Source organism: Elaeis guineensis, chromosome 6 (genome assembly GCF_000442705.2).
Source record: "Elaeis guineensis isolate ETL-2024a chromosome 6, EG11, whole genome shotgun sequence".
NCBI lineage: Eukaryota > Viridiplantae > Streptophyta > Magnoliopsida > Arecales > Arecaceae > Elaeis > Elaeis guineensis.
The window spans coordinates 3,526,305-3,546,708 of record NC_025998.2 but is presented as its reverse complement, the minus strand read 5'-3'; the positions used below and the strand labels follow the sequence as shown (position 1 = coordinate 3,546,708).

General features: G+C 37.2%; 1 protein-coding gene across 1 annotated transcript; it reads left to right on the top strand.

Moving 5' to 3' along the window:
• Positions 1-5,670: 5,670 nt before the first annotated feature.
• Positions 5,671-9,040, top strand: LOC105047614 (DCD domain-containing protein NRP-B). The gene is given in 6 exon segments (XM_010926612.4): positions 5,671-5,933; positions 5,936-6,514; positions 6,752-6,852; positions 6,950-7,033; positions 8,397-8,507; positions 8,591-9,040. Coding segments are annotated over 6 exon segments (957 nt in total). The 5' UTR covers positions 5,671-5,893; the 3' UTR covers positions 8,633-9,040.
• Positions 9,041-20,404: the final 11,364 nt, after the last annotated feature.

Genomic DNA, 20,404 nt, shown 5'->3' with positions numbered 1-20,404 from the left:
CATTCAAATCTATTCTAATTCTGATTACGGTCTTGAATCAAACACGCCCTAATTATCTTGAACTTTGATAGACCAACGTGAGGCAGTTCGCTCCTCATCGAACTATTCCTAAGATAGGCAGGAATCATAATCCAATAAAAACTGTTGCTCATCATGTTCAAGCACACACCACCCTGTCATAAAGTGGCCCGAATACTATCCCACTGCAAAACTAGCCCAAACTGCATCTTGGAACCAGGCCATGAGAATTAGCCCATGTCCAAATGGGGTATACCCAAAATACAAAAAAGGGGTTAAACTATTTATTGAATGATAGGGACATGTTTTGAATGCAAAGCTAGAAATAGAGTCCTATAAAGGCAAACTAAGTTACAGGTCTTAGTGGGCATCCTTTTCCAAGTAGAGCTTAAAGGAGGCTTTGATTCTCTTTCTATTTCTTATCACAAGATGTTTCCATGAGTATTTTCATTCCTTTGATGATGCTGCAGTAATTTTTTGACAATTATTCTCCTGAAAAAAAAAAGAGAAGTTATCGTATAAACTACACAATTAGACTAATATCTAAGGTTAATTCTCTTGATAAAATGAGTTGATTTTATGGCACTTTCCCCAATCTTTTACTTCAGAAGGGAGGGAGACCCCTAATTTGACAGCGTAACTGGACATTTACTCCTAGGTAACTTAGCATCCAAGGATGTTAGGTGAAATGTATCTAGTGTTGTCACTAGTATCAACTCATTTGCATGTATTTACTGAAAGCTAGGCATGCGATATATAACTAGGTGATTTGCAACTATAATCATTGATATGCAAGGAGAACATGTAGAACGGGCTGGGCCAAAGGTCATCAATGGTTCCAATTTAGAAGATCTCTCTCTCCAAACTATGGTGGGATTGAATTCCATTGACTTTGATTTGATTGAATCCTTCATCATGAAAGCACAAGAACTTAAGAGTACTGCATTCCGTTGATCAAGCACTATAGATTTATGATTAGAGACATCTAGATTAGGCCTCCAAATCTTCTGGGTCGATTAGATCATGTGAAACCCCATCCGACATCCCAGCAGCCAGGGCCCAGACCAAACCAACAGGTTAGTATGAGCCTGCGTGTGACTTGAGGTGTCCCAACTTTCAGATTTAGGTTTGGCTCAATTTGATCGATCTTAATTAATCTTATCAATCAGATAGATTTGTAGGAATAACCATCCCAAGCTCATCAAATTAAAGTTCTCAATCAGCTTAGTCCGAAACCTAACCCATAACATTAATTAGACCAACCAACTGGCTATACATTTAACTAAGTATGATCCTTTTGTTATGATAATTAATTATCATGAATTTGATACTAATATAAAAAAATGTAGTTGTTATATCATGTTAAAATATATATTGAGAATATTCCTTATGTGTCGTTCTATTAAGATGATGCTTATGAATGCATATTTTAAATTTCCTTCGAAATTTCTATTTAATGACCCTAGTAATATTCCTCGAAAATTCTCTGGATCTAAACATAAAGATTCGGAATACCATCAAAGCTTCCAAGAAAATTTTGCTTGTACAAAAAGCAAAAAAATAAGCAAAATTTTCTTAGTGGAGAGGCCCGACAATGGAATTGATATGAATTTGATTTAATTTTCTGTCGAGTTCCTTCCTGACTTAATTTTCAGAAAATAAAATTTAATAAAATATAAATTATATATATTTATTATTTACAAAATTATATTTACTTAAAGGATTACAAACTAAAAATTGTAGTTTTGATTTACAATGGCCTTTTGCGTGCTCATTTTAAAACCTATGAATTCATAATAATGTGAACAAAGTCCATGTAGTGGTTGCCCCCAAAAAAAAGGCAGCCGAGTGATGAAGAAAAACTAGCCCTCCATCACCTAAAAGCTCTAAAAACTACTCATGTTTCAGAATCAGTCAAATAAACTGAAATCCATTTCCATCTACTCCGGTTAGTTTACTTGTCTCTCACCTAAGCAATCCAGGTTCTTCAAACCTGGTAACAATATATTTTTTTAAAAAATAGGCTACGGTCTAGCTGTCACAACTTTCCCGCAAGTGGAGAGGTGCCTTGTGTCTGAAGTATTCTTAACAAGAAGAAGAATCACTTAAAAGTCAAAGCTGAATCCAATCAATGATGAATCATGCTGCGTCACGGATCTCGAGAGCCATGTCTTAATAGAGACTGATACCACAAGCGACAGCCAATTAGACTACAAATATGTACGTAAGGGAGAAAAAAGATTAGTTTTTCCAGGTTTCACGCATCCACATTCCATAGACTTTCCATTCTCTCTCTCCCTCTCGATGTGTAGCCTCCCCATTCTCGCAGTCATCATTCTTCCTCACTAAAGCTCAAATTCCTGATACCATTTTCGAATAAAATCTGCTTCATGATGCATGGATACATTTGAAGCCAACCCACAACTGAACATAAATATTATACTTCTCTTAGATAGTGTTTGACAGTGATCTTAATATTTTTAAATAAAATTTTAATTTTTTAAATATTTAATTATCATCTTTATTTCAATTTTATTTTGATTAAAAATTTATGAAACTCACCGAAATTATATATTGTTATTCTTTAAACTAGAATAAAACGAAATTATTACTCATCATTTCTCTAGAATAAGCTTAAATTGAGAATAAATGCAATTAATGCATCTTGAATTGTAAAACCCAACGATCCCACTATCATTTCATAATACGTTTGGAGAAATAAGATAGAATAAACCCTTATTTCACTTTATTTCCAGCAACCAAAACTAGCTTATTGTTTACCACTTCGGCATCTCAATGTTCCAATTTGTGGATTCTATAGGTTATGCGGATCTAGCTACTTTCAATATATACTTAAGAACTGGACATGAGACCTCATTAGACGCAACTTCATAGTTTGGCACCACATCGGTTGCACCCTGGCAGATGGACGGTCCGTTCAAGAGACGTTCACCAACATTCATCCGAGATATTGTTGCAGGGTCCTTGTCGATCTGAGATTCTAAGCACACATACATCCATCCACGGCCGGTTGTTTTGCCACTGCGGTTTTGTTGGGCAAAATAATTATTAGGTTGATGACAGACTTTTGAGCAGCAAAATTGGATTATTTGATTGTCTTGGTGCAGCCATGAATATTCCTCTTACTCATGTCTGCATGTTCTTGATATTAATGATGTGATTTATGTGTTAAACAACCACATTTCCATCGAATATCCTCCATTTTAGTGATTGGTATGAGCTTTCTCTTTTCATTTTTCAAACCATATGGACAGTCAAAGCTAGCTGGATTCCAAAATATGCTATTTAATTTACATATGATGATTCAGCCCTTACAATGAACCAACTAATCTTCTATTGGTGAAATTGACAACGGCTTTAGGCAAAAAGGACCGAGTAGTGCACGCTTGGCAAACATTTTCGATATCCTCTAAATGAGATCGTCTGCTGTAGGTCTCAAAAAGTCATATTTGGCATCTAGGAGTAGAGGAGCAATTTGCAATAAGCGAAGCTTATCTAGCCAAAGATCACAATAACATCAAATGCGATCATATTAGCACTAGTGCACTGACCCCCATCAGAAAAATCATAATAATATCACCGTCAAATCCATAAATCATGATGCATGCGGGCTACTTAATCTTTCTGATATCACATAAATCTTGTGAACTAGGTTCATCTTCTTTCTTGGTGTTGAAAGCATTGTTCTCATGATAAAAATCCATACATAAAAGCCAAAGAAAATTCATGATTATTTAATTTTTCTCAATTAAATATTCCAAGACCAATAGGTCACATACATGGGGACACCAAGTACAAGACAATGCAACATTTAAACATGCAATGTAACACCATGATCACTTTTGTGGTATATTTATTTTTTTCTTGAAGTTTCAATATCAATTTTCCTAATTTTCAAAAGTTAATTAATTCAGTTCCTAAACTCCCGGGACAAATTTTGGCTTTCTCATGGCACAAGTAGACTGATAACACTAGCCCAAGCATATGGCAGAATCGGAGTGACAAAGGACATGGGTTTTTGCTTCATCAACCTTACACGCAAAAGACAAATGCTGTGCTTTTTTCCAAGCATCACTAATATGATTCAAAATATTTCTTATGTGATTCCATCAGAATTATTTGCCTGGCAATTATTATAACTGCTCAAGGAATAATAAATGGGGCCAATTCTCAATTTTGAAAGATCCTGTCAAGATAACTTAGTTTGGCGAGAAAGAATTGATTCAAAAGTAGTGCTTGGTTTTGGTATCATTTCATTCAATAGTGCATGTCATAAATGTTGTACATGCGCGAGGCTGATCACCATGCTAAGCTCAAAAGTCTCGTCCTACTCGTAATTTGGACTTTCCCATCCTTATGATGGTCTCGTTAGGTCAGCTCTTTTTTTTTTTTTTTGTTGGTAAACCAGATATTTTAAATTAGTTAAGCACAAGTACATCCATGAGGAGCAGAAATAAAATATTAAAAAATTAAATAAAATATCAAATAAATTTATAAAATATATATATATCTAGTGATTCACCGTGTAAGATGCCACTTAATCGTTTACACTATTAGCTTTTCTATAAATATAGATATGTGAACCTTCAATTAATAGCAATCTTGTAACATAACGATGGATGCTAAAGATGGATCAAAAAGTCATTGGGCATCTTTTATAGGATCTCCCTCTAAACAAATCTGAGAATTTTTATTAAATAAATAAATAAATAAATTTGAGAATCTTATACCTTCTTCTTATCTAGAAAACTGGGCCCTGGCCTAAATAGAGATGCATGTGTCCAAAGTTGATAGGGCCTTGGGAATAGTCTCATCCTGTTCTTAAAACAATGTAAAATTTTTTATGCATCGTAGATGGTATAGAATTACGTGTATTATTCATGATGATTAATTTATATATAAAATCAAAAAAATAATATTTTTTTATATATTATATTTTGATTGGATATGTGAATCAATCATCGATGCATGCATCCCACGTCCCCCGCGGTGCACAAAGAATTCACAAACAATAGGAGTGGCCTGGGCCTAGTGCAACAAGCCATGAGCCACAGATTCATAGCCTCGCCTGATAGACACCCGAAACTGGACTCCACCAACTCACGTTGCCCACTTCGACTCGATACACGTTAACCGGGACCCACCTACCCGCACATCCCCGAGCCATGCCGAAGAACCAAGAATTATTAGGTGCATCACTCCACCGCGGATTTAGGATAAAACTATTTTAGATAAGTTTGTTTCATACTTGAATGAACCGGTTCAATGGATTAATTATTTGTCCCATCAACGACCCCACACAAAAGACGGCCCAGATCGCGTTCCCTCGCCATCCATCAACACACTTCATTGGAGGTGTGGTACCCCACATCCCCCCATCATTAGTACGACTGTTAGATCACCACGTGTCACACTAGTTTTAGCCACCAAGCCTTTGTTAGGCCACCAAACAACCTTCTAGAATATCGTATCCCAAAAAAAAAAAAAAAAAAAAAATGCGACGCAAGCGACGCGGCCCGCCGCCTGTCCCTATTCGTTACCCCCTCCCACCAGAATCTTCCCTGCGAAGTAATCCCTCTAAATCCCTGTTAACCCACCCACCACCCAAACTAATTCATCCCCAAGGCCGCCATCCTCTGCCCCTGTGTTGACTTCCGGAAACGCGTATTCACCCCCCGGCTCGACACCTTCGCACGCTTCCTCCCCCAATCTATCCTTCCGATAAATTCCCCCCACTCCCAAATTTATAATCCCTTATTCTCTCATCTCCCCACTCCAATTATCCACACCTCGTTCCACCTCCTATTCCTCAGTTCATCGCGACTCATACGCTGAGTTGAATCGGTCACAGAAGATGGAGGCCAACAACAAGGAGTTCTGGCAGTTCAGTGATCAATCCGGCTCCAGACGATCAACTTAGCCAACCTTTCAATCGGGGATAGCATCTGGAGCGACTCGTATTTGAAGAGGACCGACGAGCGCCGAAACTTGGAGAATCCCACCGGGCCGTCCGATCTCGGCTGGAAGATGGGATTCGGGAATCAGAAGCTGGCGTTCGGGAATAGCAGCAGTCAAAGGATCAACAATACCAATTCCAACAACAATAGCGGTGGGAATAACGGTGGAATGAAGAATGGGAATTTTGTGAGTAATGGTTACAACAATAATAATGGTGCCGACGGGGTGATCAAGAATTATTTTAGCAAGGGGACTGGGAAGTCCGTGAATCACGGACATGGTGGGAATAGTGGGAAGAAGAATAATGGTCATGATGGCAACGGTTGGAGTGGGAAGAAGAAGAATAACAATAACGGGAATAACAGCAATAACAACAACAATAACAACGGAGCGGCGGATAAGCGATTCAAGACGCTGCCGCCGTCGGAGTCGCTGCCGAGGAATGAAGCGGTGGGCGGTTACATCTTCGTCTGCAACAACGACACCATGGAGGAGAATCTCAGGAGGCAGCTCTTTGGTATGGATCATTTATTTGCTTAACCATCATTCTTTTATTATTTTTATCTAAAAAAATTGGAAATTTTTGGAATTAATTTTTTCGTAAGAAGAAAATTGATTTGTTTTCACAATTTTTGGAATATATTGTATTCTTTTATTAGTATATTTGATTGACGATTTCCTCCAATATGGATTTAATTCAGATAGAAATCTTTTATCGTCTTGCCTAATTCTTTTGGTCTTTGGTTGGTATCAGGTCTGCCATCAAGGTACAGAGACTCGGTCCGAGCGATAACACCAGGGCTGCCTCTTTTCCTCTACAATTACTCCACCCATCAGCTCCATGGGATTTTTGAGGTGCTGCATCGATCTAATCCCATTATATAATTTTGTATGCTCGATTGAATTGGATTCTGTTTTATTATAGAAATTGGTCTTTGAATTTGGTCTGCAGGCGGCTAGCTTTGGAGGAACCAACATCGATCCGACGGCTTGGGGGGACAAGAAATGCCCTGGGGAATCCCGCTTCCCGGCCCAGGTGTGTGTTCCTTCGTAGAAATGAAACCATACTTGCTCTTGGAATTGTTGCCTAACTCCATCATGCTTTGGGTTTGGCTAGATTTGATCCTGTTAGTGTAAGTTTTTAGGACTTCAATTAATTTTTCGCTGACGGGTGTGTCGTTCATGGAGTTTTAACGACCACTCTAATCTTTCTGAGGATGTGTTCTGTTAGTTGCTGCACTCTTTTATAAACCTGATCAACTGAACTGATAATTAGATTGGTGAGATCCCAGTCAGATTGGTGGTCGAGATTGGAGAATATGTCCGGATCTCGGTCTAGATCATAACTTGGGCTATGAGTGTCTTGCATCGTTAATTTGGAGATTAGCTCAATTAAGTTTTTTTTTTTTAACATCATTTCAGTGGGGGCATTAGGAAAAGTTTAGGTTTCCTAATTAGGGGGTAGCTTCATTGTATTCATCAAGTAACCATTTTTCTGGTTCCATGGCACCCAACTTATCAACTTAGTAGATTAGGGTTTCAAATGGTAGTGAAAAAAACTAGCATGGAAAGAAGGGTCTGTCCTCCTAGACAAAGGTTATGAATATGGTGATATGATTTATTGCCTTGAATTTTGCTCATTTGGGTCTTCTCACTTAAAAAAAAAAAAAAAACAGGAAATTGAGATAAAAAATGTTAGAGGGTTAAGGAGATAAGATATGTGTGTGTGTGTAGCCAAAGAGTGAGACATTTATTCTTCTTCTCAAGAAAATAGTATCTGAATGAGTTGTTGGGTACATTCATGTAGATGTATTTTGTCTTCCTTGTTGGTGACCTACATGTTGTCGGACATAACTAGAATATTGAATTGCATCAAACTTATTCAATACATTTATGCTTTTATTGGAGGCCTTTCATGGATTTGGATGGATGTGAGTTTTAGATTAGGAAGATAGTTTACCTTATACCCATCTGACCTGGCCCCCTTCCCTGTCGCCCTTTTTTATTCTGAATAATGAGAGGGGAAGTGATAGTATATTCGTAGTGGTTTGAGCATGCGGTTTGTTTCATCTTTTGGTGTTCTATGTTCACATAAATATTGACTATTTTATCTGAGTAGGTGCATGACTCCACTTTCTCTCATAATTATTTGCCAATCTTCCAACACTAGTTGGGGTGGTTTGCTTTGTTTACATCAACATGCAAAACCCTCCAACCAAATCCATTGAACGCTGGATTCCATCCTATTTTTTCTATTTCTTTGATGGAGACCTGCAACAACCAGGATATTAATTACCCCTTATTTTTTCGCCACCGAAGATATTTCTTAATGACTTGTCTGAGGTTTAGGTGTTTAGTTGCTTGTTTAAGCTGTTCTCATTGTTCTCTTCTTTGATTAGGTGAGAGTAGTGACAAGGAAGGTCTGTGATCCACTGGAGGAGGATGCCTTCCGCCCTATCCTTCATCACTATGATGGCCCCAAGTTTCGGCTGGAGCTCAGTGTACCTGAGGTATATGCCTAAAGTTTTATTAGCTATCTCTACATTTTATCAGCTTGGTTGCGACATTGTGATGACATACTCTAGTTTTTCAGGCTCTGGCTCTCCTTGATATATTTGCGGTAAACAATGCTTGAGATGGAGTTAGCCTCTTCTTGCGCCACAACCACCACTAGTATTCAGAACAATCGACCTGGATAGTGAAACAGGCATATATATATATATATATATATATATATATATATATATATATATATATATATATATATATATAAAGTGTCTGTTCTTCATACTGCCTTGGAATAAGTTTGTGTTTTTTGGGGATAAATTTTAGTGGACTATGTGATCAGAAGATAGGGTGGAGTGATGAACCCTGTTCTTGGTACTTCTAATTTGCCAGGTGTTGTGAGTAAGTTCTGAGACAGACTCTGTCATCTGAGTCATGTAGGAGAGCATCTTTTATCTTTTTTCACACAAATAATAGTGTTTGTTGGTGTCCAAGGGCGTATGAATAAAGCGGCTTAAGGAGCACAGAATTCGTGTTAGCATTATCTTTCCATTTTATTGGATATCATTGGTTATGTACTAATAATCCTTGTATCCAGTGGTTGTGTCCAGCATGCTCCGAAAATTTTAGAAAAAATTATCTGTCTTCAATGTTTCAATCGACTTCCTTTTATAGCTTGGAAGCCTCGCATATGACGTTTAAGTCCATTAAAATTGTCTCGCTAGAGCCATTTTTATTGTTTCTGCATTATGGCGACCCTTAAATTCGTGGATATTTTGAATTAAATCACAAGCATCATATTGCGACAAACAGGGAAAATAATTAAAAGAAAAGAAATTTAAAGAAGAATGAGCACATAATATTTGCATAGCTCAGTTTATGTCAATGGGGAAAAAAATGACGCAAAAGAGAGAGTATGAAGTATAAGATTTTCCCATAAATCTCAGTCTCTAATGCACTACATCTTTAGGATGCTCAATTGCTCGAACCACCACACACACACACACACACACACACACACACACACACATATATATATATATATATATATATATATAATTAGTTGATTTAAATTTGATTCAATATTTTTATAATAATTAAGTTAGTTAATACATGTGCGGTGGCCTGGAGGACTTTTTTTAAAATCTTTTCTCCATTCAAAACAAAAAATTCTTTTGTTTTTTTGAGACTTTTTTTTGATAAAAAAAGGATAGATGTTATATTAATGCATGTATAAATAAATGTTTACATGCATGTTGTAAGCATAGCACAACAGTGGAACTACAGTCTACAAAAGAAAACTAACAGACCAAAAAATCCACCGCAAAGAACCCAGTGAAGCCCACCAGTAAATGTGTGAAATGATCTTTGGCTGAAGTATATTGGCTGAAGAAAAAGTTTTTGTGCACCACGCATGCTGTACGTGGTGATTGGCTTACACATGGGGCTTAACAGTGCATGGAAAAAAATTTTTTTTGCCGGTCCTATATGCATGAGCCAATCACCGCATGCGGTGCATAAAGAATTTTTCATTGGCTGAAACCAAAAGCAAGGATATAGAATCCTATTTGTTGTACAGATAAACCTGAGACTAGTTTAAATATTTGAGCAGCAGAATCCTAAATATCTATGATAATGTCTTGCAGAATCTCATATCGGACCGAAATCTCAGTGATAACAGTCTTTTGTACATATAAAAAAGCGAGTTGCTTAACTTTGCAAGAAAATCCAGTATTTGTAGACTGTAGTAGGAATACCATCCTGAATAAAGTAGTCTGTATTGAAAACTAATACACAGCAACAACAGCTGAATCTGACTCCCACACATGAACTAAAGTGTCAAATATATAATATATGTAAAATATATGCCTATTCCCATCAATATCAGCTTTCAATTGATAAATCATTTGGAAGATAATAATCAAGGCAAAAACCCATTTAAGTAACACAAGCTATAACAGATACACCCCATTTGCAATACATGCCAAATAGTAACTGGGACTGTATGTGGAGTATAACAATAATAATGGCTATTTGTATGGTTCATGATGAACATGTAGAATAATGGCCAGCTCCCATCAATGAATAGGACATGACAAACATCATTTGGGAGATAAGTGAATTGCCAGTTGAAATCCCATTTCATATAAGAAAAATAAATTAAGACGCAAATCCTATCAGTTAGGACATCTACAGGCACCCTGATATTTAATCAATAACAGTTGAATAGCCAATTGAAGAAATCTGAAAATCATACGAAAAATAGGATAGCAGTAAGTTGACATAGATGAAGATAAGATGCAGCACAAGTGATTGATACCCAAAGAGCATAATCTATAAATACAAATCCCATCAATTTGGACATCATCTGGTTGGACTCTGAATGGCATCCATTGTGAATGCCGAGTCAATGCTTAGTTTTTCTTCCCCGGGGAAGGCAGAGCACTAGGGGTGGTTGGAGGTCTTAAATGTTGACGTGTTATGCACGGGGATGGCCAGCGACCGGACCAAAATAATGGAGAGTGACGATGAAATCCGTGACCAAAGTGTGGAGGTATATGAATGCCAGCTGCGAGCGATCCAGTCTAGTCGAGGAGACGAAGCATTTGACGTATCCTATAAACGACACCATCTATTCAAACTTCGTGGTGGGTGAGCATTTTTCCGAAGAAATAAAAGTTTTTTTTTTTTTTTTTTAGCAGAACTACTTTGATGATGTTGGAAATGTAACTTGAAGATGCCATATAGGGGTGGTAAAATATGATCCACAGTTAGTGGATTCAGATTGGACTTTTTTTGTAGCAGGTTCGTTTCCGGGTTGACTTGGATTCAAATCGATTATAAATGAGTGGATTTAGGTTTAATCCTAGCCCTGATGAATCACAAGGGGCGATCTTGAACAAGGCTACACTAGACTTAGCATAGTTAATAGTTATCTAATATATATATATATATGGTTCAGTTCATTGTTTAAAAAGAGAGAAGATTTATAGAAAGTGAAAGGAACCGGTGGGCTACAGGATTTTAGAATGTAAGATTTCATTTTAATTACTTATTTCTTGATAGTTTATGACTGCCATATATTTCAATCTTAATTTTATTCCGATAGTGATGATATATTTCGAGTTAAACTTGATTTCATTTTTCGTGATCTCTTGAACACCGTCTTTGCTTTATTTTTCAGTTTATATGCAAATGAAAATTTAAGTTAGCGGATATGTTTGGATTGGCATAAAATAAATGAACTACGTATATGTCTACATTTTTCAATCCTATTACAAATAGGTTGGTATTGGTTGAAAGTTATTTTTGACTCGAATCCAATTTGACCCAAACTGAACCACATCAGATCTAATCAATTGCCAACCTCTTGTCATTGAACAGCTATAGAGGTTGGTACCTATTGATCCCTAGGTTTGAATCCTGCTTACATTTAGATATTTGGATAAATAAGTAGGGAATAGGATAAGGTTAAAAAAGGCCTTTTTTTTTTTTTTTTTTTTTTGTGCATGTGAGAGAGAGAGAGAGTAGGTTTCCTTAAATTTTTACTTTTGTAACTTTGTTCGTAGCCTATGTTTCCTAATGCATCACAAATTTTCCTCAAAAAAAAAAATATATATATAATCCATAATTACCGTAGCAATTATACAAATCTAATGTGAATCCAATCAAAAGAGCCAAAAAAAAAAAAAGATATCATAAAAAGGCACAAGAACGACTGCCACATCTGCTACATCTGCTCACAAAATAGTTTGCAGCACTATTCGTCTTGCAATGCTACAATTTTGTTCCAAAAAGTTTTAAGTTTTGGACTAAGCGTCATTGGGCCTCAGATTAACAATACCAAATACAAGATGTTAGCTTAACCCCTTCACTCAAAAGCTAGATTTGCCCCGGACGCAACCCTTTCCAATGGGGTAGCTTTTATGGACCTCACACCCAAGTTCATGCCTCACCCCTCGATTTAACGATAGGATATAACCAAGAAGGGCGCTCTTTAGGCCTAGCACAAAGTGGAAGCTGAGTTCCCCTTCAGGTTCCACAACATTATATCAAATGCACTGCACATGATTAGTACCGTTATTCTTAACGGAAATGACGATGACTATTAAATGACAAAAGCTACAATGAGCTATGAAGCGGAATTTTTTGTGCATCATGGATGATATAGAAAAAATTATGACATCTTCTATCCATATTATGATATCTTGTATATAGCAAATCGTAATTTTGATGAAAAATATCATAATATACTATAGGATGTCATAACTTTTTTCAAAGAGTAGATATATTTTCGTCATTCAAAATTTTCAAATGAAAAAGTGAAATTGCAGCATTAAATACGTGTTGAAAAATAATTGGATAAAAATACTCCCTTATATTATGACATCCTACATGTAAGAACTCATAATTTGACACAGGATGTCATAATATGTTACATGATGTCATAATTTCTAAATCATATTATGACATCCTGTGTGTAGAAAGTCATAATATGCCACAGTATGTCACAATTTTTTTCAAAAAGCAGAAATATTTTCGTCATGTAAATTTTTTAAATAAAAAAATAGAACTGCAGCATTAAATGTGCGTTGGAAATTATGGCTACATGGATTAATCATATAAAGTGGTGTGCTCCATGTCGATTTTCTACACCATCCTGGTGCACAAAAAATTTCTCGAGCTATGATTTAGGTTTTAATTAACTTCCACATAGCCCACCTTGCTACTTGGGCTAGCTAACATGGACTTTCACCTGGTTCAAAATGATGTTCGATGAGAAATAGCTAAGTTAGCTTTCGGAAAAAAGATGGCAATAAGAAATAGCTTTAACCATTGTTAGACGGTAGGGTTTAGTTTTCGCCCCCTAGACTGGTATTAGTTTTACATATTGGTCTTGAAAATGTTGGGAATAAAAGAATGGAGAAACTCAAGCCTTAATCATTGAATATATTGGTATGATACTCGATATACTTTAGATCTCATCCTTGCCGATCAAATTGGCGACTAATGGAAGTTCGCCACATGGCCTCTGCTAAATGCACCATAAAGTCGGTTAAAATTCTTCTACCAAGTGGCGGTTACTCCTTTACTCAAATGCATGTTCTATACAATTAAGTTATATGACGTGCAAAACATATGAATAGTTACAAAGATTTTTTTTGCATATATACATGTATATATCAATTTTGAAAGAATATTCATACAAATTAAAATATTTAGGAGGTATATAGATAAAAATTTTAATTACAATTGTTGAGCAGTTAAGACGTACATCTATCCTTTTCGATAGTTGACATAAATCTTCATTCTAATAAATCGGATTCGAGGGACCTCCAGATAAGCTTATTTTAACATTTTCCTCCTCTTTTTATAACTTGAATCTCTATCGTTATTTCAAAACTGGCCTAAGTTAAGCATCGAAGGATTTTTTACCAGATAAAATTTGGCAACCTCTATTTTTCTTCTTTTTCTTCTCTTTACAAGTTCAATATATTACTTGAGGCTCAATCCAGACCAATCAATTCTGATCCGTAATCAACTGACCGCATCAATTATAAAGCATACTAAGTCGGGTCGAATTTTGACAGTAATAGCATCAGCTCATATTTCAGGGCATATCTAGATAATTATATCATCGGATCATTTTGATTGAGATTTTTTTTCCTAATAATCGATAAATCTTGATATAGATATAATTAATAATTTTATTCTAAATTTTGACCGAGATGTGAACATCTTGAATTCTTGATCCATCGCAAGCATGTTGTTCCTTCTCTCGCTCCATGAAGGGGGCCGAAAATGAGGAGAAATAAAGTTGCAGGCGGCGTTGCGTCAAAGGTCCAACTTGGGTACCCGTCGCTGTTTTGTAACCCACCTTTGGCACTTTTTCTTCTGTGCCACGTTTATTGCACTCCACTCTTTTTTTTTTTTTTTTTGTCTTAAGACCGCATGATAGAGTGTCGCCAAGAAGCAAATGGAGGCAATTATTGACGAGAAACATTATGAGTGTAGTCTAGCATGCTGCAGTAGTAGATCATTTGGGGTACAGGACTACAAGTTAGTGACCCAACTCCAAAGTAAGAATGGTTGGGCTACATTTGACCAATCAAGTTAAATTAAAAGGCATAAAAAATTGGGCATAACGCATCGATCATGATATCTGATGCATAATGAGTACTGCTCAAACTGTAATAGCTTTCCTTTCATCAGCGTGTAGCATTTGAATGAATTTGTGCAAGGCTGTCGAGGTTTCTAGAATCAATTCTGATACAGAATTCTCATGCAGCGAAACATCCATGCTTGATGACTCCCCAGCATTCGTAAAATAGATAAAACTACCAGGCCTTCGAGTCATACTATGATCCATGGAATTGGCATGGACGCAAAATATTTGGAATTGACATTGAATGATCGGCGATGGAGCTCGAAACTCCAAGAAAGCAAGAAATGGATATCAAATACCTTTCATCCACCGAAGATTGAGGGCTGAAATAGATCCGATGATCATCGATCAGACTATTTAATGGCACAGCTCTTCACATACATCTTAATGTGCCATGTATGGCAGATGCTGCATCAGACCATAAGATGGCCAGGTAAGCTAGAGTATAGGGACCAAACCCCGTCCTTGGTCTCGACTCGATGGTTGTATCCCAATTGCTGGATGCCTGCTTTGCTAGCACGTCATTGCTGTCGCACTTCTGTTTCACCTTCTCCACGCCTAAAGCATGGCACGGTGTTCACGGTCCAGATTCTGAGATCAAGGAGGAAGTAGCGTGTGCAGAGATGGGTAGGTTTGAAACGGCTTTAGCTGAACACAAGATTCGACAAATGGCCCGTTCTACGGATCCACTGTCCACCGTTGGTGGTCCACAGAGGATGTACTTCACTTAATAGAACAGCATCAACACTAGTCTTCAATTAGCCGTGATAGGGACCAGCAATGGACACACCTGTTATTTGGAAGCATCAAGGACTGAAGTTTGGTACCAACTCCGTTGATTGAGTTGTTGAGTGGCCTGGGACCATGAACTTTTGGGCTACGGCATGCATTTTTCTGGTGGATCCACGGCATGCGTTTCATTTGGTGGATTGACCGGTCACATATGATTTGTTGAAATGATGACCGGTTTTGATATCTCCCTTGTTTTCTCCAAGTTTGGCTCCATTACATTGCATCATATGATGAACTGTTTCGGCTGGTCCTCACAAATCGCAGCTTTTTGTATGGCAGGTTTGGTTGGAGAGGAGTTGGAATCTAGAATGGAACGAGAGCAAGCTATTCTTATTCCAATTGTTTAGTCGGAGGGAGTCACATTTCTATTTTAATTCTAGAAGAGAATTTACTCTAATTCTCGAAATTGCAATCTTTGCTCTCTCCTAATGTTTCAGTTCTATTTCGATTTCGATTCTAATTTCGGTCTTAGACCAAATGCATCCTAGTTGCGGAGAGAAACATCATATTTTAATAAGCGGAGCAGATAAATTTGCTGAATTAATAACAGCTGAAGGCAAAATTCTGATCATCCAGCGAGAACAGTCAAAGCATACTCATTCTACTTCTATGTTTTGTATTGGCACAGAAAGGAACAAGCATCGTGATACTCGCTTAGGTGTCACGAGAAAAAGGAAAGGGAGGCGCTCGTAAATCTATCTTACCAAGTTAGGACTTGATTAGTTGTGTAGAATTTTTCCTATATTATTGTGAGCCTATTTTCATTGCATCTGGAAAAGCTATTGTTACATGAAAAAAGGATATAGTTTTGGTAATAAATGACTTCTATTATAACTTTTTTTCTATCAGACAGGCACACGTAGAAATCATTTAGACCACGGTAATTTTGTCTGGAGGATCTATTGTGTTCACTGGTAGCTCTAAAAAGCCTTGGACTGTGGATATATAATATATGTAACACGCCTTTTGAGTCACAGGTAATGCCAGGTAATTTAGTTTTTATACGTAAAAGGTAATATACCAATATGCTGCCCTCCTAAGCAATCCCGAAGAATCAAAGATAGCTTCTAAACACTCATGATCAGGGGTAGATATGGCTTACTTAAGCGACCGACCCCCAGAATCCAGGAGGTTGATCATATTTTTAAAATTTATTAAACAAAAATAGATGTTATTATAAAAATGAGTAGTGGATTTTTTTTGAATTTTGAAAATAAATTTATGTAAAAACATTGTAAACACACTCGTAAGCAGCACATTGTAAACTATTTTTTTCTAGTTATTTGAAAAATAAATTTCTTGCACAGGACTGTAGACATACCCATGAGGCTCTGTTTGGATGATTAGACTACAAATCCTATAAGATTTGTGGGTTGCACTTATACAACCAATAAAATCATAGATTTACAGACTGGGTTAGTTCTATATTCATAAGTATCCAAGAGTGACTTTCGAGTGGGCAATTTGATTCCTATAGGCAAAAAAAAATATGTTGAATTCAATATATTTAAAGCTAAGTCGGGTAGTCGTAGGTTCGAGCTTGAATTGATTCAAAATACTTAGGTTTGAAGCTCAACTCGATATTGATTGAACCTTAATATCTATATTTGAATTGATAAAAAAATAATATTTGAAATCGATTCGACCCGACTCGAATCTCAATCGAGTCATACTTGAGCTCGCTTGAGATAGCACTTGAATTCAAATCTTAGTCATAATAAAAATATAGTTAAAAAAAATATAATATGATATTATATTTTAAGAATAGATTATAAAAATATCCTCTCAACTTTAGCCTAATTTTATTTACACCTTATTTTTAAAAAATATCAAACTAACTCTTTAAATTTTTGAGATGTTCGAAAATGGTTCTAATATTTATCTCAATTAATGAAATGATACCACTGACAATTACATGATACTGTTATTTTATAAAATGACTAAACTATTCTTATCTCAACTTCTCTCTCCTCTCTCTTCTCCGATTGCTCTCTTCCTCTTTCCACACTGATGTTTCTTCTTCTCTCTCTTTTTTCTCGTCCTCCTCTTATAAGTCTGCTCATGAGCTCTCTCCCTCCAAGACGGCTTCTTACACTTCTGCTCATTCATCATTGACATCTATCTTTCCTTTCCTCCTCACCCACTTCTCTTTCCGATCTTTTTTCTTCTTCAAGTCCATGAGCCCACCCCCCATAGCAGCTCCCTTCACCTCCTCCTCTTCTTCATCAATGATTTCTCGTTTCTCTTCTCTCATTCCTCCCCTTTCTCTTCTTGATCTACTTCTTCTCTTCATTCTCCTCCAAGTTCGCTCACAAGCCCTCTCTCTTCACAGCGGCTTCCTCCATCTCTGTTCCTTCCTCCTCATCTACTTCTTTTTCCTCCTCACTTACTTCTTATCCTCTTCTAAATTCATCTGTGAACCTTCCCCTTCTACAACAGCTCTCTCTGTCTCCACTCTTTCCTCTCTGATGACCCCTTTTTCCCTATCCTCTCCTTTCTTTTCATTCACTTCTCCTTTTCGTTCTTCTCATCTTCCAAGCCCATTTATAAGCCCTCTCTTCACCACAGCTCGCTCCATGTCCACTCTTTTTTTATCAATAACCTCTTCGTTCTTCTCCTTTAATCCTGTCCACCCAGTCCATGCCGACCTTCATGATCTTTCCCTCCCCCTCCACCGCATCTCCTTCCACCTCTACTCTTTTTTTGCTGATGATCCCTCCTATGTAAACGAGGGATATTTTCATCTATTTTGTTGGTAAGTGAATAGTAAGATTATTTAAAAATATTGTAAAAATTTAAAAGTTATTCTGATATTTTTTTTTTTAAATTGAGGAGGTATAATGAGATTGGACTAGAAATCGAAGAAAAATTTATGTACTTTATTTTATTTTTAAATATTAAATTAAAAAATATATTATAAATAAAATATAATATTATTTAAAAAATAATTTATCAAATTCATAGATTTATAAGCCGAATGTTTTACTATTCATGTTCGATTGTTACAACCAAGCCCGGTTAAATTTGGATCCAAATAGCGTTGGAGTAGCTCACGGGCTGCTAAGTTCGTTTGCACCAAAACTCCTAATCTGCCTGATCCGCAGAATTTTGGTCACGTGCCCGGGGAAAGGGGAGGAAGAATACGTGACTTTGTCAGGCCACAGAACTCCAAATCACGTCATCTTACGGCGGAATTCAAGTGGCACCATTAAATGCGGTTCACGTTAAGCCCTCTTCTATTCCGTGCTGCCGTGACGTTGCACCTCACGTGGTTTCGCTGACCGTTACGTTCAAGACGGAGGACTCCAGTCCTCCCGCCACATGTCCTTCCCGCTTCCAAAAGTCGACACGTGTCCCACCTGTCTGACCCGCTCGCACCTGTAAAGCGTGACGTTTCCTGGCACGGTATGCTGCCTCGAGGATGATACTTGACATTATGAATCCCCCACCGTCTGAGCTAATCCTAACCGTCTCGTTTGACAGAACCGTGTGATTGCGCCAACGTACAGCGAGCGAACGGTGCAGATTTCAGGATTTACAGATTAAAATTCTTTCAGGGGTGTAACAGAATTGATGGCTCGGCTCGGCGTGAAGCCGGGGAGCAAAAGCCAACGAAAGTACGTTGACAGTTACTCACAAAAAAAAAAAAAAGAAAAAGAAAAGAAAAGTACGCTCACGTACAGCGATTTCACGTGAAAGAATAGGGTTTCGCGTGAGCCAACTCCGAGACGTCTCTCGTGATTCGTGCCCGATTTAATCGGGAAATCGACCGAACGTGAAGGAAAAGATAAGGACGAATTTAGAGGACCGTGGTTCTGGGACCCAGGATGGGGACTCTGAGGAGATCCCTCGTGGGGTCCATCAACCAACTGTAATGAGCGTGACATGGTAGGAGATGAGGGTCTTGCTGGGTTTGCGTATGCGAGGAAGCGCTTGGGTCCGGTTTGCCTACATCGTGGTCGGAAGGAAACAGAGAGGCGAACCCTTCACGTGCGAAAAGTGAATAAGTTTTGAGTCTCCGGTTCGCTGCTGCTGCTCCCCGCCCATTCGCGGATGAAAAGGAAACAGTGGGGTTTGAAGCTGAAGAGGGAGAAGTTGATTTGAACTCGCTCGTGGGTGGTTTAGAATGGATACCAATATGGTATCTAAGAACCAAGTATTAATCTTTGCGTGGGTCATTGGGGAAGTTGCATTTAATATTTTTTATCTTGCTGTAATGATAATTTATTATGCACCGTCATGCCTAGTGGCATCTGGCGGTCGAGTTATAACTACATGCACATGTTGGTGCAACCCAAATGACTATGAATATGACATGTATAATTTGATGCATGTATATATAACTAGAAAATTGTATGCCGTGTAGTATGTGTGGATTTATGATGACAAACATGAGCTGCATTTCACCATGTATCCTTGAAGGTGATTTATTAGTGATTAAGAGTTAGGTACAAGTTGCATTGTTGCAAGCATGTACAAAAATAATTGGCTCGTGAAGAAACATTGATGTGGAATATGTTCATTAATTTTATGTTAAGTTAGATGAATAAAACCAAGGGTATTAATTGTAGTAGTTACATTGCAGCGTATCTATGTAATATTTAGCAAGTATGGAATGGCAAAATCTTAGACTAAGTTAAATGACTCTCAGTAGAAGGAAAGTTGTATTTTTGCACAAAGTGGTTAACCTTAATAGAATATTGATATAAAATGTAATTTATTTTATGTTGCTAATGGAATTCTTAAATGATAAATTTGTTGATATACCTCATCCTTGAATATATGCATTTTTTAGGTAAAGTTAATAAAAATTTGCCTTTGCGAACCGCAGCTTAGAGAAAAGTTTTGGAAATCCGTAAACTCCACCCAAAGAGTCATTAAAAGGTGCATCAACTCATGATATTGAAAGTATGTTGGGCATTCTACACGAGAGCCTTTTCACCT